The sequence below is a fragment of the Dermacentor silvarum genome, chromosome 11 (assembly GCF_013339745.2).
Source record: "Dermacentor silvarum isolate Dsil-2018 chromosome 11, BIME_Dsil_1.4, whole genome shotgun sequence".
Lineage (NCBI taxonomy): Eukaryota > Metazoa > Arthropoda > Arachnida > Ixodida > Ixodidae > Dermacentor > Dermacentor silvarum.
Window position 1 is genome coordinate 99,163,449 of NC_051164.1, and position 26,666 is coordinate 99,190,114.

At 48.7% G+C, this 26,666-nt stretch overlaps 1 protein-coding gene across 2 annotated transcripts in view; it reads right to left on the bottom strand.

Annotated features, from left to right (window-relative positions):
- Positions 1-1,483: 1,483 nt before the first annotated feature.
- Positions 1,484-26,666, bottom strand: part of LOC119434003 (phospholipid scramblase 2-like) — a 44,253-nt gene continuing 19,070 nt past the window's right edge. The window contains exons 1-5 of one of the 2 annotated variants that reach the window (XM_049659214.1): positions 16,979-17,200; positions 13,540-14,079; positions 8,708-8,925; positions 5,679-6,008; positions 1,484-1,566 (exon numbers count right to left, since the gene is read on the bottom strand). In XM_049659214.1, coding sequence (XP_049515171.1) covers positions 1,498-1,566; positions 5,679-6,008; positions 8,708-8,925; positions 13,540-13,987 — 1,065 coding nt within the window. In that variant the 5' untranslated portion in view covers positions 13,988-14,079; positions 16,979-17,200 and the 3' untranslated portion in view covers positions 1,484-1,497. Of the gene's footprint in view, positions 1,567-5,678; positions 6,009-8,707; positions 8,926-13,539; positions 14,080-16,978; positions 22,340-26,666 lie in introns of those variants that run through there. The other variant, XM_049659215.1, reaches the window with a different exon arrangement.

Sequence of the window (26,666 nt, forward strand, 5' to 3'; positions counted from 1 at the left end):
CCGCTAAGCACGAGGTCTCGGTATCAAATTCCAGCCGCAACGGCCGCATTTCGATGGGGGCGAAGTGCAAAAACGCCCGTGTCCCGTGCAGTGGGGACACGGGATCCCCGGTTGGCCAAAATTAATCCGGAGTCCCCCATTACGGCTTGCCTCAATTGAACCGTTTCCTGGACCAATATCAGCAACATTAGACTAAAATTACTCAAATTACCACAGGGTCGAACTGGCTATCTGCTCTTGGGGCCGCGGATTATGGGCCACTGAACTTGGTTCTTTCAGTCTCGTGTATCTTGCCATTAAATGCACTGTCTTACTTATAAACATGTAAACTGTGTAACGTATAATCTCTACACAACTGTTCGATACACAAACCATAGTGGGTAGGAGCCAAATGCTTGATAGGAAACACTGTTTGTACGATACAAGCACTCTGCAAATGACGAACGCTTTGCATTTCGTAGACGCCAGCCACAGTTGAGTCTACCATTGCTTTTTTCGTCATTAAATCGTAGGGACGTGATCGGTGCGTCCGCGCTCGTTGAACCCGCGACCATGGGCTCAGCACAAGAATGCTGTAGCCGTTGAGCCGCCACGGCCACTAACACAAATATATGGCTGCCTTCGGAAAGTTCATTTTGCAAGTATTCATACCCTCGTACTCTGTTTTAGTCCACATTTTGAGTTCTCAATTTCACACGTTTGCAGGGTTTGCAGGGACCATGGTTTCGACCGAGTGGTTTCACGACACCCTTGTCAGTCTCAACTCCTGGGAACATGTCAGATTGAGGGCTCGAATAAAGCGTTAACGCATTAATGTAGCTTAACCAGCGTCAAGTGGAAGGGGAAACATAATACGAGGTTGGTAGAAGATGCAGTGACGAGAAAAAAATCTGCAGGCTTAATATAAGGGTTGGGCTGCCGCAGGTTAGGGGCCCGTGGAGATATCTACAGGACAAGTGCAGGCAGATGATGCGAAGAGACAGAAGTTCGCTCTTCGCTATAACCGTGTCTTCAGTATACGCGTAGATATACGCCATAACCAGGCTTTACGTATCTAGTACTTGCTTTGCGAGCTCGGTTCCGTCTGTAGGTATTACGTTTGTTCAATATATGAGACAACAGTATTCATGCAAAATAGCACATACCTTGCACATACAGGAACCAATGCAAATAGCAAGTATAAATACCTTGTCATCTGAACTTAACCTCACTGTGCTGCCTGCACAATAATGTAGCTGCCTCCACAGGCCCAAGAAGGTATCGTGCAAGAAACGCACGAGAAAATCAGAAATAACCACCTTCTTGTGACTATTGCAATAGATGAAAATACAGTTAAGGGCTGCGTTCGCAAACATGCAGTCGACTGAGCAAAGTCGCTGAAGTCTGCCATTGTTAAAGCCTTTCTCGAAAGCCTGGCCATAGCCTCCTATATATTCTAGGAGGCTATGACCTGGCTGTCTTTAGGGACTAATAACAAAATCGGTGATCTTCGAATAACTAATTTAATAAGTTGCCGGGACAATCCAGGTTGTTTCCGCCGGCTCCACTCTCGAAGAACATGAAGTCCTGCGCAGAGTCATAAAACCAAGTGCTGTTACTGCGTTTATTCTAATCTAAGCGGTCGAGGGCTTTTTGCAAAATAGCAGAGATACAGATCAGGCATCGATTTATACCGGTGTCACACGGAGCACTTTTTATTGCGATCAATCCCGCTTCGGATCGAATTTCTCGATCGCGATTGACTCCTTTCTTCAACCTGCGAAAAGAAACCAGTCCAAAAATTTCCGATCGGGCTCGATCGCGATCGAAATTGACCCATGTGACAGCAGTATTAGAAAGTAGTACTTATTATTCACATCATGTCTTACATAATTGTATGTACAAAATGCAACAGCCAACCCGCTTAAAGGAGTATGCTAACAACAATTTTTCTCATGAACCAGTTTCGCTTTCGTTTCCCACGATGTGTATATGTATTGTGACGTCATGACGCGAGGGGTAGTCACGCGAGACAAGGACATCGCGACATTATGGCACTCGCTGTAGCTCGCTTGGTCGTTCGCTATGCTGCGGATGAAGCACTGTAGCAGCGGACCGAACGAGCTCGATCTCGCTTCGCAGCTACAGATTGTTAACGCGACTAGCGTTAAGGGCCCCCGTGTCGCAGAAAATCCGGCGTAGGTGTTCGCATCGGTGCCAGCGTAAGCATCGGCGTTCGTGGCAGAGCAATTCATCCCGAACGACCCCGACCACACAGACCCTCCATGTAGCGCAAGGCGTTAGTGAACAAAAATTGAATTTCTCGAAGTAAAATCCGTCAGAAAAATCGTAAAGTACGACTTAACTACAACCTGCAGACATGATAGCGTCGGATTGTAATTTGAATGTACTAAAAACATAATACTGTTACGAGGAAACTCAAGCACAAACCCCTTTTCCAGCATTTCTATACCATAACCACAGCGGCGCGCTCGGGTAGGTTACTTGCGAAAACCCCATCCAGATGGCGCTCGCCTTCTCGACAGCGTATACGGCAGCGTAAAACGGTAGCGGCGCGCAGAGGCGAAGGTGGAGAAAAAATAAAGCTGCAGTTGCGGGGAAGCCTGACAAGCATTCAGGGATCTTTGAATGCTATCGCGTCCCACTCTTAAAGGCGAAGCTTAAGCGTCCTCCAAATGTCTAAAGGCGTAAGCATTTCTACGCCTACCCCACCGAGGAAACCCGTCCGTCCGCCACGTATTAAGACGATCGCTTTCAAGATAGGGCCCGCAGCAGCGGGCGAATTGATCTTCGTGTTGCCTCTCGCTTCAACGCCAAGTGGCGAGAGGCAACACGAAGCCCGCGCGACCGCGCCAAGCGCAGCCGCCACCGGAGCACGGTGCATCACGGTTGATAATGTTTCGACGCCGATGGATAAGGCGCTAAAGAGCGATACTGGCTTATAATGATTGGAACGTCATTAGCGCACCTGACGCCGCCACCTGCAGTAGTATGCTTGCGTCATCGAGTCACCAAAAGTTTGTGTCCCCGCAGCGCTTTCGTTTATACTGGTCGGATAAATTTTCGTAACATTGATAATGACACCGGGATGCGTGGTGTCACCAACACGCATCCCGCCATGAGCCATGAGTATTGCGCCATGAGCAAGTGGCGCGATGCTTACGCATACTTAGACAGACGCAGGCAGACAAATTTCTGCGTGAATATTTTACTATTTATATATATATATATATATATATATATATATATATATATATATCGGGTAAAATTGAATAATCAGATTTCTGTACTCCGAACAACTGCTATGATTATTTCGCCGTGTTACAAAAGTGTGAAAAAAAAAACGATAAGTAACGCTGCCCGCCTTGTTTAGGCGAGTGGTCAATAAATATCATGTTATTGACGTTCATGCACAAATGTGATATATACTTCGTTTTCATGCAACACTGAAACAAAATCTGGCACACCATAAATTCAGCGCCTGCTGGCCGCGATAGAATAAATGTTTGTTGCCCTCTCGGGAGCCGTGTCAACGGCGTCATTGCGACAATGACGGATTGTAGCTGACGTCGCAGGAATGCAAACGGCGGTAATGCGCTACGTTACTCTGCACTGCGAATGGTAGTTGTGACGTTGAGGGCACGTTTTTCCAACTAGGGTACGTTCAAAGAAAGATGGCATATTGGGCTATTTGTATTAACTTAATTTTCTTGCAGGTGTGTCACGGCGCGAAGTAGTAAAACAGGATTGCAAGGACGAACAGGATTGCCCTGCCAGTGTTGTTATTCTTGCCCATAGTTAATTGATTTCTACTTTTGAACATTATTTTTATGTATTATTGTGCTACTTATTGTTCTTGCAGCCCATGTTGATTCATGTTTTTGATCTTTGTTTTTATGTATCGCGAACGTATAGTTCTGATATCGTTCTTATACTGTAGGAATTGTAACACCCCCTCCCTCCCACTGTAATCGTCTTCTTGGCACTGTGGCTAAATCATAGGTAATAAACAATATTAAATAAGGGTTGTAGCCTTATGGGAAGTACAAATTACAGTAAATATTCGCTGACTAAATAAACACGCGTGCCTTCACAACGTCGGGCCACAACGCTTGCGTGACGAGGAGCGCCGGCAGCGGGGAGCGCGAGCGCTTGTCCCGGAGCGAGCGTTCCGTGCTGCCGCTCCGTTCACCATTTCACTGCGGCGCGCTTCCGACGCTAATCGGATCACATGACCTTTAACATTCCAGCACCATAAGATCACGTGATATCCACCACTCGGCGCGTAGGCCGCGCATCCGGTGACCGTATAATTGCGATAGCAACAAAGCTGCATATATGGAACAACTCAATCCTTGCTACAATGCGCATCAAATGTCGGATGTTACGCCTAGCATTGCAGTGCCAGATTTTTAATCTAGGAAGCTAACGAGAAACGATCCTACCTTTTCATTTGTCACTTTTATTGCGATAACAATTATACGGACACTCCAAGCCAATTTTCGTCGTCGTTGTCGCCTTGATGTTCCGTGTGCTGTGAGTACGCCGTGTGCTGTGGGTGCAAAGGCAAGCGTGCGAGGGTACGTCTACAAGGACGGTGGCTTGATGTGCGCCATCTCCCCGTGCGCCGAATGTTGGAGGTCACGTGACCAAACGCGCACTTTCGTGGGGCGGGAGGGGTCGCTGTACTACACTTCTTTTTTCACGCTTTCGCCGTTCCCTCCTCCTCCTCCGCTGTCCTCCTCGCTCCGCGTTAGCTTTCATCGTTCGCTCGGTTACGAGTAACAACACCGACGCCGACGCTCGTCGCAGGCTCTAATATAAACAGAACAGCCCTGGAGGCATGCGCCAGACCACTGTATCAAAAAAATAAGTGGCGATGTAGCGCTCAACGCGAGGTAAATGCGCTGTAGCATTACGTCGCGCACCCTTGAGGACGGGGATCTACGATTCGCATTATCAAATTACAAAGTGTTGTTCAAGAGCTTCCTTGACCCATGTCCTGTCTCTTCGAGGAGCGAAGTGGAACTGACGGTGGTCCGGGGCAGACCACTGTCGGTTGCACTCTATATATCACTGTGCCAGTAGCTGGCATAGTGATACCGCAATGAGCTGTACGAGCCCCGGGGCGGCATTCTCAGCCGTTCGCTTTTGGAGATTACAATCGCTTACGCGAGATTGCAGCGCGACTACAGCGCTCCACGCGGATGTTCGCTTATGGCCGAACGCGTTCCTGGCACTGTGCCAGGAACCCATTCCCGCCGACGGGTATTGTCCTATAGTCACTCGAAACATAGCGAAGTAATTGTATCCTCGAAAGTGAACTACAGAAAATGCTGCCGCTGGAGGGCGATAGCCGTTTGCGAGCGGTGTTGTTCGAACGCGGTCGTTCGCCCACCGTTAAGCTCTATTTATCTGGTCAGAGGGTGTGTGTCAGCTTGTTCCCGTCCACTCGCAGTTACCCGCCGCGGCCACTGATTGGCTGTAGCGTGCCGCTGCTGTGCACGAGGTTGCCGGTTCGATTGCACCGCAGCGATCGATGGATGCTAAATGCAAGAACGCTCGTGTACTTAGTTTTCAGTGCAAAGCAAGAATCCCCAAGTTGTAGAAATTGGTAGCCCCCCCCCCCCTCCCCCCTCCCGCGCCTGGAATGCAGAATCAATCAATCAACCACTCACAATTAAAAACACCGCGCCGATCAGCACGGCCTTGATCTTCACGTCCAAATCCAGGGGGAACGTGACCGCGAAGTTGTCGGCGTCGCTGAAGGTCTCCCGCAACATTCCGGTCCAGACCTTCGTTATCGCGCCCAGCTTCGTGACGCCGTCCGTGGCTAGGATATCGAAGACCACGTCATTGCAACAGATGGATGATGTGCACAAGGGGCCTTTGATGAGCAGGACAACGTTCTTTTCGCTGTCGAGGACCGAAAACTTCGCGTATATCATTGTGCACTCCATCCGGAGGGACCCCATCGTGGCACCGGAAGCATCCTGCACGTCCATTTCCTGCGGCGCCCGAGACAAAGGATAAGAATAATGGTAATTATTTATTTAATGTGCCCCAAAACAACCCTATAGTGTGGGAGCTGGCGCACTCACAGTGTTAAATGATGAACCTGTATATGTAAATAAAAACAAAGGGGAAAGTTAAGCAAGAAGTGGGAACTGGGCATAATACCACCAGGAGGAACGAAACACGTTAAAGATTAAATGGAAATTCCTCTTCTTGTTCTTATAATCAATCAATCATTCAATCATTTGTTTATCGTGCCCAGGAACAACCAGGAGGTCTAAGTGCTGGGGCATGCAAAAAAAAAAAGCAAAAACGAAACATCAGTGGAATATAAGTAAAACAAAGCAATGAATAAAAATAACAATATTGAAAAGAAGAGTGGCGTACAACAAAAAAGAAGCCATACAACAAAACGCGAAATTAATACAAAAGAAAAAGGATGAGACGGCCAGTTGAACAATATGTTAAACATGACAGCGACTGATTTGCGCTGCGAATGCTTTTGGCGATAAGTTATGCACTAATATAGACAGAGTGCTTGGGGCATCACCATTCAGGAGCGGAAGGTGGTACCAAGTGGGCCCAGAGCATAACTGGTACTACCTGGTACCTTGGAACGCATCTGAGACGTCTTCGATATTTTCATGATTGCTTGATAACAGAGAACCAGTATGTGTTTTACTTGGTGTCGACCTGAGTTGCACATTTTTCCAGAAATTTCTAGGTTTTTTTAAAAAGATAATTTTCGACGGAGATAATGTAGTTATTGTGATCACGGTCGTACAATTTTTTACTGAAATGTCTGTGCTCGTTGATTTCAGCTTTCCATTTTTCAAGTCCGCTCATCGCATTTTAGTGATTTTCGAAGCTCGGTCTAAAATCTAAATGGGTAGCGTAAAGGGCGACTGCGTGTTAGTAGGGGAACGTGCATAGCATTCCCTCCTGCAAAATGCCAGTGAAACGTTGAACTTGATAATATCCATTAACTGACTTTAATGTAGGGGACCAGTCTGCCTTAGAAAGATATATAGTGTTAACAACTAACGTAATCCCCAGCAGAAAAGGTATGCTGCGGAAAGTCCGGCGCTTTTTGACGCACGTCAATTGAAGCCGTGTCTGAGTTGTCACAGTTGAAACACAAGGTCTATTCGAACCAGCTTTCTCTATCTCTCTCTCGCTCTGTGTGTGTGTGTGTGTGTGTGTGTGTGTGTGTGTGTGTGTGTGTAAGGGTGAGGGGGGCTGTGCATTCGCACGTGCACGTGAGTGAGTGAGTGAGTGAGTGAGTGAGTGAGTGAGTGAGTGAGTGAGTGAGTGAGTGAGTGAGTGAGTGAGTGAATGTGTGTGCGCGTGTGTGTGTGTATGTAAGGGTGAGGGGGGCTGTGCATTCGCACGTGCACGTGCGTGCGTGAGTGAGTGAGTGAGTGAGTGAGTGAGTGAATGCGTGCGTGTGTGTGCGTGCGTGCGTGCGTGCGTGTGTGTGTGTGTGTGTGTGTGTGTGTGTGTGTGTGTGTGGTGTGTGCGTGCGTGCGTGCGTGCGTGCGTGCGTGCGTGCGTGCGTGCGTGCGTTCACAGACACAGCAATAATTAAATTCTTGGGCAAGTTGTATTTTAGTATACTCCAGATGAATTTTAAGAGCGTGTGAATCGTAGGGACTACAATCGAAGTAGGCGAAGTTGTCTATGCTGTTTGCTTCGATTGACGATAATTAGCGGTGTTGTTGACGGCGAATGTTTATTTCTGCAGCGTTCAGTGCAATACGAGAGTGGTGAGTTGGTACTTAATGTTACTTTGCGTGCACCACTGCTGTTTGTCTGCGTAGTATACCCAAAACACACCGCGCGACCTGTTTGCTTGAGGCGTATTAGTTGTGCGCAGTTGTTCACAGGCTGCGAGAAGGTTGGACTGCCATTGCCTTACACGGCACGTCGCATCGTGTCAGTAGCTTTTGCACTTCATTTGAATTATGGGGCTGTGCGTGCCAAAACACCAATCGGTCTACGAGGCATGCCGTAGCGGCGCACTCAGAATGAATTTTGACCCACTGGGGATCTTTAACGCGCACCTAAATCTAAGTACACGGGCGCTTTTCTCTTTCACCCCCATCGAAATGCGGCTGCACCGCGGCCGGGATTGAACCCGCGACCTAGAAGTGCTGATTTGACGTGCGGCCGCTTCCGCAGTGTCGCCTAAACGCTACGGTGCTTTAACGCGGCTTTACGTCTGCACACCCTGTGTCAATTCCTCGCTTGACAAATTTGCGATGTGTGTGTTAATTCAGAAATAGCCGAAACGTACCGTACCGCACCTTGAACCTAAATTTATCCCGTTGGTCCGCAAGCCCTATCGTGTCTAGTGGTAGCAGTTCCTTATATACGTCGAGTGGCGAGGCTGTTATTCACGCGTTTCGTGACTGCGTCGTTTCGACCTCTCATCTGCCTCCTCTCGCTACCTCCTTTCTACCATTCTATCTACCTCTCCTCTGGACTGTCGCACGGTATAGTATATAAAGCTAAGCGCTGCAGTATTTGCAATGCTTTTGCGGGGGGTCACGGATAATTGCAGCCATCATGGCTTTGTTGAGACGCAATCGAAAGGTCCTTGCGAGTTTTCGATTTCGGAACGGAGCATGCGCAATTTCTACGACCGAACAACTCTATAGCCTTACAGATACGTTGGCCGATATATACATGCCTGTAGGCAGCAAAAACAGAGGCAGCAGTCGCAGCGAAGTGGCCGGAAAAGCCGCAACACTTCGACGCTGCGGTAGTCGAGCAGCGACATCTGGAATGGCCGGATGCTGCCGCAGAAGCATCGGCTCAACAAGTCGCTGTCCTCGATCGCCATGAAGACGAACTGGCCCATGGTGTTCTTCACAACGTACTTGTTCTTCGTCTCGAACGGCACGAGCACTGCGCGAGTTGCACATATGAACGTCGGTGTGTATGCTACGACTCTGCTAACGTTCGTCCGGTCAGCTGTCTTAAGGAAGGAATTAATTAGTGCAGTCACCAATTGAAAGCGTAAAGGTAGAGACTATATTTGCACGTGAACTTATTTATCTTTTCCGGTAATCTTTCACCGGCTAACAAGGTTTAGAAACGGTTGGAAACTAAGACACAAGAATGCAGACCGGACATGACGAGCGCTACTTAAATTGATGTTTATTCTCGGAAAAACATGCCTACGAGTATTTATCAGTCGATACAAATCACAAAAATTTTAAGACACAGATAGTTTAAGAAAGTTGTAAAAGTTGATCTGACACGGCTACGCTCATAAAAAACGCAAAAGCCAATATCTGATCCAGGCCTTCATTGTTTTGCCTCTGATAGCCTTGGATTTGCAGCCAAGAACGACTTTTGGAGATATGCTGTTTCACTTGTGTGAAGGTTTATCGTGGTTTGGCTGACACACGTGGAATCATTTTTAACAGCGGAGCTGTTGAAACTCTTGCTTAAGCCTCGTATTGCCAACAAAAAAACTGCACCTTGCGATGACGTCACCGCGTGTTGGCTATCAATGCCTCGAACAGCTGGTGCGAGGTGTTGCTAGGCGACGCACGTGACGTCATCGCTCGGCGAGGTTACCCCCCCCCCCCCCTCCCAGGTTACTCTGGCCCACGGTGTAAGATATATATACTCTTTAGGTGAGGACACTCGCCAGACTCGATCGACCAGATAATTAAAGTAGCAAAGGCGCGCGCCGATCGGCCCGGTGACGGCAGCGGATACCTATCGGCAGTACGACGCAACTTCAACACAGAAAGCTTTTTATTGGTTCAATCTCCAGTTGTTATAGCAACCGGCGGTTCGCGGGAAATCCGAAATCATTGAGTGACGCACGAAAGTATGTCACCGGGGAGAGGGCATGCGCGCGTGCCTTGTCGGCGCACGCTCTCGCCTGCGTTCTAACTAAAGTTGCGTCGTTCCGCCGATAGGTATCCGCTGCCGTCACCACCCCGATAGACGCGCGCCCTTGCTACTTTATCTGGTCGGTCGCGTCTAGCGAGCAAGCCGAGAAGTGTCCCATCTTACACCGTGCTCTGGCCACAGCGCGAGGCGCGGCCGACGTATCCGGCGTTCGTCTGCTTGCCCCGTCTGCAGCCGGCGTCGAGATGCGACAAGCTGCATTTCGCGCTGGCCTCGTGTTACCCAGAATGGACCGCATCCGCGTCTCGTCGAGCAAGATAGGCTGGTGGATAGCCGTGATTATGGAAGGCGCGAAAACCGACCCCTCTATAGTCCAACGTGGGCGCTGCGCCGCCTAGACGCATGCGCATTTTGTACGAAACTAGGAGTTTCAGGATGATACGAAACTGCGAACTCGTTGCACGTGTAGCCACCAGTATTGATCAGCCCATCTTACTCAACGAGACGTGGATGCGGTCCAAAGTTAGAGCTAGGGAAGGGCCACCAGCTTCGCTGTTCGCCCAGTCTTCGCACCAGTTATCTCGGTGCCGGAAAAGGACTGATTGACCTTGCAGAACGGGTTCATATCCGCATTGTCGGCTGTGTACGACAAGAGGCGAATATGACGACCCTTTGCGGGAGCTGTAGTGCTCTTTAAGTCTAATGTTTAGGAAGCGGCCTGTCTGCCCGACGTATTTGCGTCCACATGGAAAAAGGAATGAGGTACACAACACTACAGACACAAGGAACGAAGGTTGTGTCATGTCTCGTGGTACATTGAGCTTGAATTGGCGTCGCCTTCCTGCGCATGCGCTTTCGAAGAGCAGGACTAATAGCGCCTACCTTTTTTTCTTAGCAGTTAAAACAAGATCCTCATTATAGCGGGAGGTATCTTGGTACTTTTTTTAGACAATGCAAAAGCCCACGAATATACGGTATTACCGCATACTTATATCTGTTCTCTACCCTTTCCTTTGGTGCACACTCCGCTCCTACCTTGATGGCCAGGAGATATTTGAAGCTGGCTGTTGTAATAACAGCTTCACGGTGACCAGCTTCACCAAGTTTTTGACCTGACCATCCACGCTCTGTTTTATTAGGTGTTGGCAAGACGTGGTCAACGCCGAGCGAACGGAGAAAAAGGCGATACCATTGTTGACAGATTCGGAATGGCCCGAACGAAAGCTTAGGAGGGCTTTTACACATCGGGCCACGTATTTACAGCTTTCGTGCTATCCCCCATTGACAAATTTTAGGCGCTCATCCACGTACCTCACAACTTTCTGAGCCAAACTGCTTAAAAGTTATCGCGCAGAGCAAGGCACTTCCTTCTGTCCCGGAAGATTCCCGAACCTTATCGCTGGTTCTTCCTGGTACTTGTCGCCGGGCCTTGTGTAGTGTATTGTACGAATTGTAGCCGGGTGAGTTTGCAAGACGCATCCACTTGAAATGAATTTCCAGGATGACGCCAGTTTCGAGATATTTCCCAAAGTGTGGGACGAAGTACATGGGAGTGCCAGTTACTTTTGTGGTTCGATATATAAAACAGCATTTCGGTAAAAACTTTAGCTGAACAACAGTGCATTTTTACGGCGAGTTTGATGGCGCATATCTCCAAACTGGTGTCATTCTTGAAATTCATTCCAAATGGATACGCCTGACAAGCTCACCGGCTGCAATTCGTAAATTGCAATGTGTCGTAAAGTAATTAACGAAGAAGTTAATTCGTGAATTTTTGTTAATTATTTGAATGTGTGTTTCGATTTCTCGTACTGCTAATGTCCGCCTCATCGAATAAGCCAACTCAGTGATAAGAGTTATTCTACCTGCCACAGGCGATTTCTAAAAATTCCGTAAAACTTAAAAATGAACACCCTGTATATGCTTCCACCCGGACAAAACGTGCATAACACACACCAGTGAAGCCCGACTTTGAGATGCAATTCAGCGTTTCCACAAATAAAAAGATTGCAAGAAGCGACACAACACTAGCATAAAGTTATTGTTACCTGCTAGCATATGGAGTACAGAATCAGGCCAACCGAGAGACAGAAAGGGTAATAGCAGACAAACTCAGGCTTCCGCTCGCAAAGAAATATGCAGCTTTAGAACAGGAAGATAACATAGAGGCAATGAATGAAACTGTAGCTAGGCTGATTTCAGAAGCAGCAATTCATGTGTGGGGTAAGGCACCAAGGCCACCTGTAGGTAAGCTCTCCCAAGCAATAAAGGTCCTAATAAAGAAACAACACAGCATGTAAGTGGTTAGCTGAAGAAGTCAGATTAGATCGAATCTAACTCAAGAAATTAACGCCTGCTGTCCACTGCCCCAAATAGTTTTGGTAGTTAGTGTGTGTCAAAAAGGCCAACCGCGAGACCGAGAACTAAACAAAAATATTGCGGAAAATAAGCACCGACAGCAGTTTTAAGTGCTGGTCGCTTAATAGTTATTTACCGGATTGCTTTTACATGCGGACGTTTTTGTGTAGGACTAACGGGCCTTGGTGTGAATGACAGCATGCCCGAGCACTCAGTCAGCAAGAGAGAGAGAGAGCCCCCTGTCATTGCATTGCGTTGAAAGTGGCAGTGAGCAACTTTTTACAGCGTAAGGTGTTATGGGCTCATTCCAATAGCCGTTTCGGTTCGCGATGGTGCCTGCAGCCGATGGTGTCCGCCGCCGTAACCGCTATCGCCGGAAATGCGAAAAAAGCACCCGGTTCCCACCGGGGATCAAACGCGCCCGCTGCGTATGAGCCAGATACTCCACCACTGAGCCACGCAAGCACTTGCTATCAGGCAGCGGAAAATGCCATATAAACACTCCCAGGCGCAGACGACCCCAGCCTCCGCCAGTATGTTGGCGCCATCTAGGTAAGGCGCCTGCAAACGCAGCGTGCGCAGGCGCAGACGACGAGATGCGATTCAGACGAGGCGCGCAGTCAATGCGATCTCGAGCTGCCCGAGCCTCCGCCAGATATGGTGGTGCCATCTAGTTAAGGTGGCTGCAAAAGCAGCGTGTCCGACATGTAAGTTGCAGTTGTAAGGCTTGATCGGGCTCAGCAGACTGCTGTTTAGAGAGCATTACAAGCCGCAGCTCGCCGTCGACGCTGGGCGGACAGTTAAGATCGTTCTCGTCAAAACGAGGCGAACAGACTGCCGCGAAGACCCTGTTGAACGTGGTGCCCAATTTGGAGCTGCTCCACCAGCTTACGCTGTGACTGTACTGCGTGTGCTGCGCAGGCCTGTGACTTTTTTTTAACATTGCGCCATACTGTCAAACAATCATGATGAGCGCGTACGCCTAACATCTGAAGCCTTCCACATTCAGAAGAGTGGTGATGTTTGCATAAACTTTCCCTGCAATTTCACTCCTTCCGAAGGAAATTTCGTACATGTCGGAGTGATTAAATTCTTGTTTTACTTCCATGCAAGCTCGATTCACGTACGTGTTCTCGCGTTTTTCTTGCAGAGTGGTATACCTATAGTATAAGCTAATAAAGAGAATAACACTTGGTTGCTAGTCAAGGTTGTTGTCTGTCCCTTTGTCACGCCCTGATATTTTGCGGTGTTTCCGCTCTAGTCTATATCTCGTCCACCACGGAGAGCGAAACGTACTTTCCATGAGCTCCAGCCGCTGGTGGACAAGCAGGTGGTCGACCTGCGCCAGGTATTCCAGACCCGCGGGGCAGCCCGGGATGCGTGGTACGGCCGACGGCGTCAACCCCGGCGTCGGCATCTGAACGTAGGGTCCGCGCTGCGCATTGAGAGGGCCACCAGCCATGGGCATCCCGGCCATGGGCATCCCGGCCATGGGCATCCCGGCCATGGGCATCCCGGCCATGGGCATTCCGGCCATGGGCATTCCTCCCATGGGCATTCCTCCCATGGGCATTCCTCCCATTGGCATTCCTCCCATTGGCATTCCTCCCATTGGCATTCCTCCCATTGGCATTCCTCCCATTGGCATTCCGGCCATTGGCTGTCCGGCCATACCGGCGGTCGGCACGAACACCATGGGCTGCCGCGTCTGCGACCCTCCGGGCGCTGCCGGCCGTGATGCCATTGCGGGGGCAGGAACTCTTTCTGCTCAATAAAGCCAGACAGCGGGTGAACGCGTTCGCCAGATCCTTCGCAGGATCCTCAGCTGCAGTATACCTGCGGTGTGAAAGCGCGCCGTGAGGAGAAGACGTGAAGAACTTTCGCTCTGTGCAAATAATGACCGCTCGCTAGCGAGCGGTCATTTACTTGTCATTAGAGCATACGTCGCTGAGCATTAAAGGGAGACAGTAAAGACCTCTCTTTAATGGTTGAGTATAATTCTATACTTATTGAGTAAATATGTACGCCTATTCCCTTCTCCCCCCATCGTGTCTTTTTCGCTGTGTAGTTGACGCGATATGTGCATCAGCAATCGATGATCCTGGAGCTCTGGTTCAAAGGATTCGATCACTACGGCGGCCATACGTGGCGCGGTATTTACACAGGATAACGCACCGCACGAAACTTACATGTCGACTTTTCTATAACAGATTGCGTGGCCTGAGATAGCATTCAACGTGTGTGTGTGTGTGTGTGTGTGTGTGTGTGTGTGTGTGTGTGTGTGTGTGTGTGTGTGTGGTGTGTGTGTGTGTGTGTGTGTGTGTGTGTGTGTGTGTGTGTGTGTGTGCGTGTGTGTGCGCGTGCGTGCGCGTGCGTGCGTGCGTGCGTGCGCGCATTGGGAATAAAACCGGATGACTTCTGGGCTTCACTGCAAGCAGGTGTGTTCCTAGTCATTGCAGCCCCTGGGGAGCGCGACCGCTTTTTTGTAAAATTTAAGGATACGGCGCTGCTCTGGCTTTCTTAAGACGCCATTCAAACTGAGCAGCCTATCTTCCCCTATGTCTGGTGAGTGATCAATAGAGTTTACCATGCATCCCGAAGGCGACATATATGAGACTCCATTGCTAGGGGCTCTAGATCAATTTTGACCACCACGTGGTCCTACGAAACACATGGTACACGGCCCGTGCATTCCACCCCCATCAGAATGCGGCTGGTCGCCGTGGTTGAAAATCCAAAGTCACGACGTCATGCGTGGAGACCGGCGACTGAGCAAACGCGACGAGTTTCATTTCATTTATTTCCGCCCCATAGGCCTGAAGGCATCGACATGTTCAGTTGCTCGGAAACGAAGACAAAAACAATAACAAACCAAATAATCAGAAACGGAATTGCATGTAGTTTGGCAGTAATAAAACATTTACAAACATGTACCAGTTATTGGTAATTTCTACAGTACTAAGTACACTATAGCGCATGAAAAACCTTCGCAATCCTTCATTGATTCCCTTCAACCCCCTCTCACTCTTTCGATTCATCGTCCATTCGAGAGTTGGCAACGCCAAATTCGGTGCAGTATTTGCCGAGAAAAAAACATTGTTCCGTGAGCCGCGCAGCAAACGCTTCCCCGTAAGATGACACGAAAGCCGTCGCTCCTGCGGCCAAGTTGCGTGCTGCCGACGCGAGCCTTGGCTTACCTTTACAAACAATTACCTTTAAAACGTGCAGCGCTTCATTCTTGCTAACACTGGATTCAACATGTTTCGGCCCTCCCCGGCAGTTGCGGTATCAAACTTTGTCAAATCAAAAAAGTTGCGGTAGTAAATTTACAATGGTGTAACGAAAAAAAAAAAAAAGAAAGAAAGCAGCATTATAAGAAGATAGACACGGGCTTCCGTCAAAACCTCGACTTCAGAATAAATGGTACTGCGGGTTTGCATAAGAATTCAAAACAGAAACAAAATAACTATCAAATAACCTCAGCAGTCATTTTCTGTCAGCGGAATATTAGATGGCACAGCAAACATCCTTGGCCCTAAACGGAAGCACAAAGTTTTTTTTAATCGAATCCTGGGGTTTCACGTGCCAAAACCACAATTTCATTATGAGGCACGCCGTAGTGGGGGACTCCGGATTAATTTTGACCACCTGGGGATCTTTAGCAAGGTAGTGCGTTGGGCGAGTTGGTGCATAGCTAAACAAATGAGTTGTGGCGCGAGGAAAAGGGAAAACCAAGGGGAGACAGGATAGGGCGCCAAACTTTCAACTAGTTTTATTTCCAGCACATCCACCCAAATATATACATTTCCAAAAATGCGCACAAAGACAAGGGCGCAGCGCGTGTCACAGGCTACCTCACTGCGCTATCTAAAAACAAACATTCACTTTTGTAGAGGGAAACAGAAGGCACGCTGACACAACCATCACCCTTCCTCCTTATGTGACACGCCTCGAGCAATTCACGCGCTAACACTTCTCTGCTTCTTCTCTGGCGATCTTCAACGTGCCCCCAATGCACGGGACACGGCCGTTCTTGCATTTCGCCCGCATCGAAATGCGGCCGCCGCGCCCGGGATTTGATCCCGCGACTCTCGTGCAGCGCAGCATCATATTCGCTAAGCCACCGCGCGGTTAGAAAGCACAAAGTCGAGGCCACGTGAGGAAGCCTAATTGCCGAAATGATAGTAAGTGAGGGCTCTAATGAAACGCAGATTTTTTTTTTCCCGGCGTTTGGAAAGTCGACTACAGGATATTTATTCTGCACTGGAGGAGGGATTGAGGGATTGAAAGGCTCTAGGAGAGAGAGGGCGGTAGAAAGAGAAAATGAAATGGTCGAACTAGGTCGACTCAAGCTATTCCGCTGAACTGCGGTGAAACAACGAACTTTGGTCATTCTAACGTGTATGAAGCATTTCTTAGAGCTTGAAAAACAAGCCAACGACCTTGAGAAATGTACAAGTAAATTTAAAGCCCCGCTCTGCCTAGGAAATGCATGGGACTTAAAAGTGCTTCTTCGTGTTGTGTTTTACCGCGAGCGATACCCGCTTTGGATGTGAATCTCCAACGAGAGCGAATTTCCAACGAGCCTGAACAATGGGACATTCAGGCTCGATGAGCATCTCGTCTCGATCGGGCATCCCGTCTCGGTTGGACTTCCAGTCTCTGAATCAGCGATACCTATAGCTTCACTGCGGCAGCCCGCACGCCGCCATGCTATTAAGGAAACGCCACTCACCCGGACGGCTCGGCAATGGGTCGCGTAGCTAGGGCTGCAGCTGGTCGTCGTGTGGAACGGTCCGCCTCCGGCCGCGTTCGGGGCGAGCTGCCGGGCCCGTGCCTCGCGAGCCCGTGCCAGCGCGAGGTACGGTTATAATGATGGCGATGGCGATGATCCTTGAACGTGGCACGTACCCACCACATAGGAGAATGAAGCAAGAATTGGAGTTGGGAACGCGCAGGCATATAGGTACCGCTACAAAACTAAAAAAGTTGTCGCAGTTTCACCCGAAAGGCGAAGCATCAATTGCGATAGCAACTTAGTAGAGAGCTATACGGAGTAAGGATAGTAGTTTTATCCGCTGTACAAACTTGGACATGCAGCAGCACCGGCAACACACAGCACTGTTGTCGACGCCGTCGGCGAATTTTGCCCGCGTTCGCTCAAAATGCGTGCGGCGTTGGTGACTGTTGCCGGAGCCTCTGATATAAATAGGCACTTGGTGCCGCAGCTAAACGTCCCCTCCCTCCCACGGCCTTTCGTGCGTCAGAAGAAGGCGCGTTTGCTCTACATATATGGTGATTGTAAAGGAGGAAAGAGACGCCTACTTCTGCAGCCCTTAAGGGAGCATGGCACAGAACGCGCGTTTGTTCTCCGCCGTGCGTTCACTCCCCGTGAAAGCGCGCGTCCCTCGCGCCCTTTCACTCGCACATACAGCGTTCGGCGGCGCGCGGCGACGATTTCATCTCCATTGACGACATACGGAACCTCACGGCGACGGCGACGGCAACGGCGACGGCGACACCGACGGCGGAAATCTGCTTTGGAGTGTCCATATAATTGCTATCGCAATAAAATTATAGTGACGTTTAACTTCATGAACGCGGGTCACGCGCAAACGTTTGGGTGATATTCCCTCTTTTGTGCATTTCAGGTAGAATGTTTTAGCAATGCTTTCGCTTTCCCTTTCTTAAAAAGGGAAATAAAGTTTCATTCATTCATTTAGAAATGCTTTGATTGTGCGTGAGTGTTGCCGTATTTTTAAGGTTTAAGGCTTGGGTCCCCAAGCCGCGTTCGGCAGGCTACTGTTTGGTTTAGCTAGAGGAGCAGCAGTATTGATAATTGGGGCAAACGCAGACAGCGTTGGGTCGCGCGCTCGGGACATGTCAAGTATTAGCATTATATTGCCACCTCGTGCACTTTCTCAAACCGTTTTTTTTTTTTTTTCGCCAACTCGGGTTATTGGGCATTCCGCGGTCAAATGGTTAAATGATCGGGCTGCTGTAAAGGTGCTTGAGCGCAAAAAAATGAAAAGGTTTTCTTACAAGTTGAACCGAATAGAATACATCTTTGAGCATGGAAGGGCAAACAATAAACTATAATAAACGTAATCACTGTGTTAGTACTACGAATTAAGCATGCTGTTTTAACACCCAAGATGGCTTGAGGACCCACGCTAGTTTTGAATTTTTGGATTCGCGCGGCTGTATCTTGAAAGCACGGTGCATGAGAGCTGTCTGCGGCGGGGGCAGAGTCCGCCCTCCCTGTGTTTTCGCGTTGATGCGAGCGCCGGCACGAAGCTCAATTCGCTCGCAGCGCTGCTGGCGCGCTGACTCACCCCAGCGCTTTGACTGCGAGTTTCCGCGGTCATCGAGTGAGATGCGGTCATGTTTGCTTGCGCGCGCGTGACACCATGCTTGTTAATTTAGTTACTGTGCCCATGATTACAGGTTTATACGGTCGATAAAACTACTATTCTGACTTTCAAAAGCTGCCCACTAGTTTGCTATCGCAATCGATGCTTCGCCTTTTGGGCGAAACAGCGTCTTTCTTTATGGCAACTTGCGCAGAGCTGGAACGACAGCCACTAATTCGGGATAACGCTACGTATATCTACGTCTAATATTCTGAAATGTGCTTCCACAAAAAGGACCTTCTTCTTTCTAGGATTTTACGTGCAGAAACCAGTTCTGATTATGACACACGCCGTAGTGGAGGGCTCCGGATTAATTTTGACAACCTGGGGTTCTTTAACGTGCACTACAACCCAAGCAGACGGGCGTTTTTCCATATCGCTTCCGTCGAAATGCGGCCGCCGCGGCCGGGATTCGATCCCGCGACGTCGTGTTGAGCAGCGAAATGCCTTAGGTGACTGAGCCACCGCGGCGGGTACAAAAATGGCCTGCGGGGTGCTTAATCGGCACCACTGAACCTCAAACAATTCCTTCAATTCACTAATAAACTCGTATTTCAATCTTCTCGGAGGACGTGCAATCCACTCTAAAGAACTTTGTACGGTGAGCATAGGGAATGTGTCTGACAATAGGTAAACGCGCTTCCTGCGAAATCATATTATTTGGCACAAATTTAAGAATTCCCGTGCAATCTCGCAACGCTTCCTTTTTTATTACGGCAAGGGGGATTAAGATTGTACACTGGACTATTACAAAACAGCACACAACCAAAAACTAATATTGCGGGAACATACATTTCGTAACGTCTCTTCCTAAGCTTGCGAAGCACAGCTGCCACACACGCTGGTCTCGTCGCTACATTTCAATGAGGGAGCGTCGATTGAGGTTTTTTTTTTTTTTTTCGTTCTATACACTTCCAAGATATTTTAGGGAGTCCACTTGAGGAAACGTTCGGCAGCATTTTACACTCCTGTAACACGTGAAGGCGAAAAAGCCTGCTGCATTTTTGGCAATGCATCGTCGCGTCGCTGCTTTCGCAGTTCGGCTTCTTCGGCCGCATTCGACGCTTATAGCTGCGGCTTGTTATAGCTGAGCCATTGCTGATGATACTTGTTGTACCACTCGACTAGACGCCGCGTTTTTTTTTTTTTTTTTAAGCGAACCTTTCTATGTCTCACTGATTTGTCCGTGAGCGCCGAAAACGCACTGCAAGAAAGCCAACTTACACAATCTGCGCATCTGCGCACACAACAGAACAACGGCGCACGACATACGTATCTTCTTCTTTCTGGGGTTTTACGTGCCAAAACCAGTTCCGATTACGAGGCACGCCGTAGTGGCGGGCTCCGGAATAATTTTTACCGCCTGGGGTTCTTTAACGAACGATTCTACACTTAAGTCTTGCACAGTATTGCCTTGTGATCGCTGTGGTAGACGGTCAGAGGCTCTGCCGTTGCCGGTACACGCACTACAGTTTACATTCACAGTTGTACCGATAAGAACAATGGGAACTGCAACACCACGTTACTCCGCCGAACTGTATATATCTGCATTGCATTACGCGCGTCACGCAGTCCATTCTCGGCCGCCACCATGGGTAGGCCGCGGGTGCACGCCTAGTACGAGCCTAGTACGAGCCAGTACCGTCTGTATAGAAGCCGCACCAATGCCTCCACGACATATGCGCCAGTACCATGGCCAGTCTTGAACGAAAGATGGAGCCGCCTGCATCTAGATTTTGCAGGACCATTGGACGGACACATGATATTAGTCGCAGTAGACGCAACAACTAAATGGATTGAAGCACTGCCTCTGAAGTCAGCCACGCCAGAAACCACTGTGGACGCCCTACGAGTCATCTTTGCGAGGTTCGGTCTACCGAGAACCATAGTAACCGACAACGGAACGCAATTTAGACCGGTACATTTTTCGGGGACTTCATGGGTAGGAATCAAATAAAGCACTTCACCACGGCTCCATATCACCAACGGTTTGGCAGAAAGGGCAGTCCGTACAGTCAAGGAAGGATTAAAGAAAAACGAGACAGGGCAAATTACAGACAACACTCTCCAGATTCTTATGCAGCTACCGTCGAAACCCTCTCAAAGAAGGCAAGTCTCCGGCAGAGTTACTGCTGGGATAAAATAAGAACGCAGATAGACGGCATCACGCCGAACCAGCAAACAAGAAACGCAGAGCGCCAGGAGAACAGTACACAGAATTGGCAAAAGCGGCAACGGGTTTGGACCCGAAGCTGGACCAGATCCAAATGAATACCAGCCACAGTGGGGGAACAACAGGGAGCAAGAATGGTCACCGTTGACACTCAACAAGGGGTCCAACGAAGGCATTTTGACCAAGTGCGAAGACGAGAACTACCACTGCAGGGTCAACCAACAGAACAAGATCCACAGACAAACTCCAACACGATGCCAGGACCGTCAGGGCTTGATATGCAAAGACAGGAGACCTCAGCGTCGAGAAACCAAAGTATACCGGCGGATCAAGCCCCTGATCCAGAGACTTCTCTCCGAAGGTCTACCCGCCAACGCAGAGCGCCAATGCCCGGATTATCTCGTTTGAGTACCCGGATAACGGCTTTTGCTTTTGACTCAAGGTCACTCGAAGGTTGCCGACAACACGAGCTAAAGCATTTCATGCTTAAAAACTCTGTCTACGCCAAACGCGCGCCAGTTCGTGGAATTGCCAACGTTTCATACGCTACTCGTACGTCTCCTTATTTTAACGTACTTAATATACAAGTGGAATTTATGTACGCATTCCGTCTATCCTGTACTTACCGTCTCGCCATTAAAACCAATAACACTGACTTGATCAGTTCGTTTCGCTTAGCAAAGCGACATTTTTATACAACACAATCAGGATGCTGATTTACGGAAATCGCTGAAATTGCGGAAACTACGGAAATCGGCCGCTATCATTCCAACTTGCTGCACTCTTCAGCAATTTGCCAAACATGACATAGTCACTGAGACTGCATACACGCGCACGTTTCATTTGTTATTAGGTCAAAATATGACTACGCTCACATACCCATCGAGTCGTTTGCCGGCTGTGGCTTGCATAATTTCAGCAACCACATGTACAGTTTATTGCAGCATTCGCAGAACGCTGTCAATAGACATCTCCCTGTTTGCAAACAGAGTGACGTCATTGCGGGGCCCCCTCCCCTCTACCGCGCCTCCGAAGCGAGCGCTGGTTGGCAAAAAAACGTTCATGCGACCTGTTCTCTCTGCATAAGAGCGCTGCTTGTATATCTACTGCCGCGATCGTAAGTTAAAAGACAAAATGACACGAACCAATGCAAACAGTGAGTATTAATATTTGCTGAAATAAAACGCAAATTTGGTGCTGCCTTCACACTAATCTAGCGGCCCCCACAGGCCCAGGCAAAGTATTGTGCGAGAAACGCACGAGAACATGAACAATAACCTGCTCCACGTGAGTATAGTGATAAGCTAAAATACTGATAGGGCTTCGTTCACAAACATGCGGTCGACTGCGCACAGACCCTGAAGCCTGCCATGGATGCAGCCTATGGTGTGAGCAGCCTGGTCTTAACGGACGCAGGACAAAATCGGCGATCGTCGAATAACTAATTTAATATGTTGCCGGGAAGATCCATGTTGCTCCCTCCGGCGCTGCTCTCGAAGAAAATGAAGTCCTGCGCAGAGTCGTACAACACCGTTGAGTTAATTTTAATCTAAGGAGTTCGGGTTTTTTTTTTCTTTTTTTTGCAAAACATCAGATAAAGATCACGCATCAACTTAGGATAAAAACTAGCGTTTATTTTTAGAGCGTAAATATTCTTTGGCGAGCTCCCCAGCCCTATCACGCGAAACGTGTAATGCCTTGTATCTGCACAAAAATACCTAATTTGTAAAGACATTTATTCATTATGATAGTGCAAATGTAGATGATTGGTAGCTTTTTTAAGCGATAAGGAACAATTTAAAGCCAAGAAATAAAATAAAAAGAGAATACCCATAGAGATACATAGGACTCCTTAGAATATACATGAGGAAGCCTACAGTAGGGGTGGGCGAACTGAAATTTAGGGGTGGGTCAACTTGAACTTTGGGGTTGGGTCAGCTGGAAATATGGACGTGGGTCAACTAATATTTGAGGGCGGGCAAAATTAAATTAGGGGTCGGGCCAACTTGAACTTTGCAAGTAGACTAACATGCAATTTGTGGTTGGACCAGCTTGAAATGTCGGGTGGGCATATTAAATTAGGGGGTGGGCCATCTCAAAATTTGGGGGTGGGCCAACATAAGATTTGTACATGGGCAAAATATAAATTTAGGCGTGGACAAACTTAAATTAGGGAGTGGGCCAGCATTAAATTTGAACGTGGGCCAACTTAAATTTGGAGGTGGGGCAACTTGCAATTCTGGTGGAGGTGAGTTAACTTAAATTTGGGGGTGGGTCAGTTTAAATTTGGGGGTGGGCCAAGTTGAGATTTTTTTGGGCGTGGGGGGGGGGGGGGGGGCAATGTGCGATTGAATGCTGCTGAGAGTCCGAGTTATGAACACCTCGCAGGCAATCGAGCGCATTGAGACGCTTGTCGCGTTTTCATTGGGCCCTACCGAGGCGCAGTCAGAAAACAGGTGAGAGCTTGCATGGACAAGGAATGCACACATAACACAGGTAGAGTGTCTAAAGCCCAAACCGCATGAGAGCGATTTTGTGCGCGACGGCGACGGGCGACAGCTTCGAGCGACGAAACGGGCCGTCGCGCGAACAAATCTCTCGTTCTAGTCGCTCGATCACTCGGTTCTGGAAATCTAGAATTCGTCGCTCGGTCGCCCGGAAGTGCTATGAGCGACTAGCCAATAGCGCGAATCCGAACAGGATGTACATCAGTCGAGTACTACCGATTGTCGCACGGAACGAGCAAACGACTTAGTTTTGATAGGTACAAGGACAAGAACCTATAGTGTAAGACCTTTAGAAATATATATGCTCCTCTTTACAGTAAAACACATCGACTTAAATTAGTAGGGCACGCGTCACGCCAGTTTCGGCGCGTATTTGCTCCCCTCATACAATTGATACCGGCAACACCGGGGAGTCGTCGCTCAAAGTCGTTGCTCGCATGCGGTACAACTTGTAGGCGACGAGCGAACGCGACAGCCATTTGCATCGCATCGCTTGTCGCTGTCGCGCGAAAGATCGCGTGCATGCGGTTTATACTTACTACAGACTTGCGAGAGCGACAGCGAGGATGACATATGCCATCGCGGCGATGCACTCTCCCCTCACGCAACGACTCATTCCCTTTCGACCGCTGTGCTCCGTCGAGACGCGCTCGTGCCCGGCGATCCGACTCACTTCGTACTACACCTGGCGACAACTCTCTGTGGCAGCACGGCCAAGACTACGTGCTTCGGCTCCGTAGCCTTGGCCGTGCTGCCACACAAAGTTGTCGCCAGTTACAGGGAGCCTACATGCAACGCTGTGTAGTCTCCCTACTTGGTACACTTGCATTGAAGGAGTCGGATGCTGGAGGGAAAATCTGACAATTGTCTGCGAAAGCCTAAGCACTCTTTGCCACCGGAAAGGCCATGTGTAGGCTAGGAAAGGCAAGTAAGCAAAACTTAGCAAAACCGAAGTCACAGCCGAGCCAAACAATGCTTACGCTTTAGTAGAGAATTCTCAAAATTTCTGTAGCTTTTAACGGCGCAGCTGTTTAAGCTTTTCGTTTCCCCGCGTAGCGTTCCCAAAAACTCGCCGATGACGTCACTGCGCACAACTGCGCCTTGCTTCATCTTGCAATAGTCAATCAATAGCTAATCGATAATCGATCAATCAATAAATTCCAGAAAATGCTGGGCGTGACTTGGTAGTACTTAGCCTAGTCAAAATATGTGCCCAGTACCCTGCGATAGCCAATCAATAGCTAATCAGTAATCGATCAATAATCAATAAATTCTGGAAAAGCATGACCCATAAGGCCAGGACCAGCTAGGTGCCGATCAGCTCTGCTGTTTCTTTAGCCTTGCGCCACTAGTGTAGGCTACGCTAAACAAAATACAATAAAAATCGAATACAAATATACATAGGGCTCCTTAGAAAATGCATGGGGAAGCTTATAGTAGTGGTGGGCCAACTGAAATGTGGGGGTGGGTCAACTTGAAATTTGGAGATGGGTCAACTTGAAATGTGTGGTTAGTCCAAATTAAAATTTATGGGTGGGCCAACTTAAATTGTGAGGTGGGCATACTTAAATTAGGGGGTGAGTGAGCTTGAAATTTGCATGTGGGCCAACTTGAAATTTGTGGTTGGACCAACTTGAAATGTCGGGGGGGGGGGGGGCATACTTAAAATTAGGGGGTGGGTCTATTTTAAGTTTGTACATGGGCAAAATGTAGGTTTAGGGATGGGCCAACTTAAATTAGGGAGTGGGCCAACATTAAATTTGAACGTTTGCCAATTTGAAATTTCGGGGGGGGGGGGGGGTTAAACAAATTTGGGGGTGGGGTCAACTTGAAATTTGGAGATGGGTCAACTTGAGATTTTGGGGTGGCCCAATGTCCAATTGAACGCTGCCGAGCGTCCTTCGAGTTAGGAACACCTCGCGGGCAAGCGAGCTCGTTGAGAGCTTTGCGCGTTTTCATTGGGCCTTACCAAGCCTCGGATGCACGCGAGATCTTGTGTGGCCAAGGAACGCGCGCATAAGGCCGTGGTCTAACACAGGCTTGCGAGAGTCACAGCGAGGGTGGCATATCATCGCGGTGATGCACTCTCCCCTCACGCAACGCCTCACGCGCTACTGCGACTATAGACCCCCTCTCACCCCCTCCCTTGTCACTGAGCCGTGCCCCAGACATGGGAGGCAGAAAACAGTGACTCTTCTCGTTCTATCAAATCATATATATATATATATATATATATATATATATATATATATATATATATATATATATAGGTGGTGTTCCCTTTCGACTGCTCTGCTCCGTCGAGGCGCGCTCCTGCCCGGCGCTCCGGCTCAGTTGCTCCGATTGCATTAAAGGGGCCGAATGCGGCGAGAAAATCTGACAATTGTCTACGAAAGCGTAAGCACTCTTTGCCACTGGAAATGCTATGGGTAGACGTGCATAAGCTAGGAAAGGCAAGCAAGCCAAAATAAAGAAAACAACGAAGTCACAGCCGAGCCAAACAATGCTTACGCTTTAATAGATAATTCTCGGAATTTCTGTAGCTTTTTCATTATTCATATCATTCATTAGGCGAGCAGCGCTAAAAAAATAACAATACTAAGGTAAGGAAGACGAACACTGCGCTAACTATCAACTGAGGTTCATTGATAATCACAAATATATAGGGTGTGCTGGCTAACGTTATACAAGTTTTTAACGGGGGAAAGCTTATTAAGACCGCTGACAACCGAACTCCGTAGGTCTTGTAATTGTATCTTGAACCATGTATTTTTGGTCTTATTGTTATTTCCTTTGCTGGACAGCTTGGCTACCGTTGACTGGGACACACGGTATACAGGGTGTCCCTCGTATACTTGTGCCAAAATTTGAAAATATGCGAGTGGCCACGTAGCTGGATAGAACAAAGATGATGTTGTTTACCGTTGCTTGAAGCAAATCGGACTACTTTCGTTTGTATTTTGCATAATTACGTACTACGTTGTTAACCAATTAACTGGACCATAACTGGCCTAATAAAGTCTGAAGGGCCAGCTGTGTTCTCACCCATCTTTGTATTGTAAATAATGCGGCTCCACTCTTGTGTCTGCTAGTACTAGTATAAAGTCTGCTTAAAGTCCACCGGCGATAAAATCGTCGCCGCACGCCCTATGCTCTATGTGCGAGGGAAAGTGTGCGAGGGTGCTCTTAATATTGCGCCCGCAAGAGCGGGAAAGCGGGAAGGAAGTGCGCCGTCTTCACGGAGAAAGAATAACAGGAGGCGAAACTCTGGGCCGGCGCCAGCGGGAGCACTGGTCGTGATAATGTCACGCTGGGAGAGGAGGGAGACGC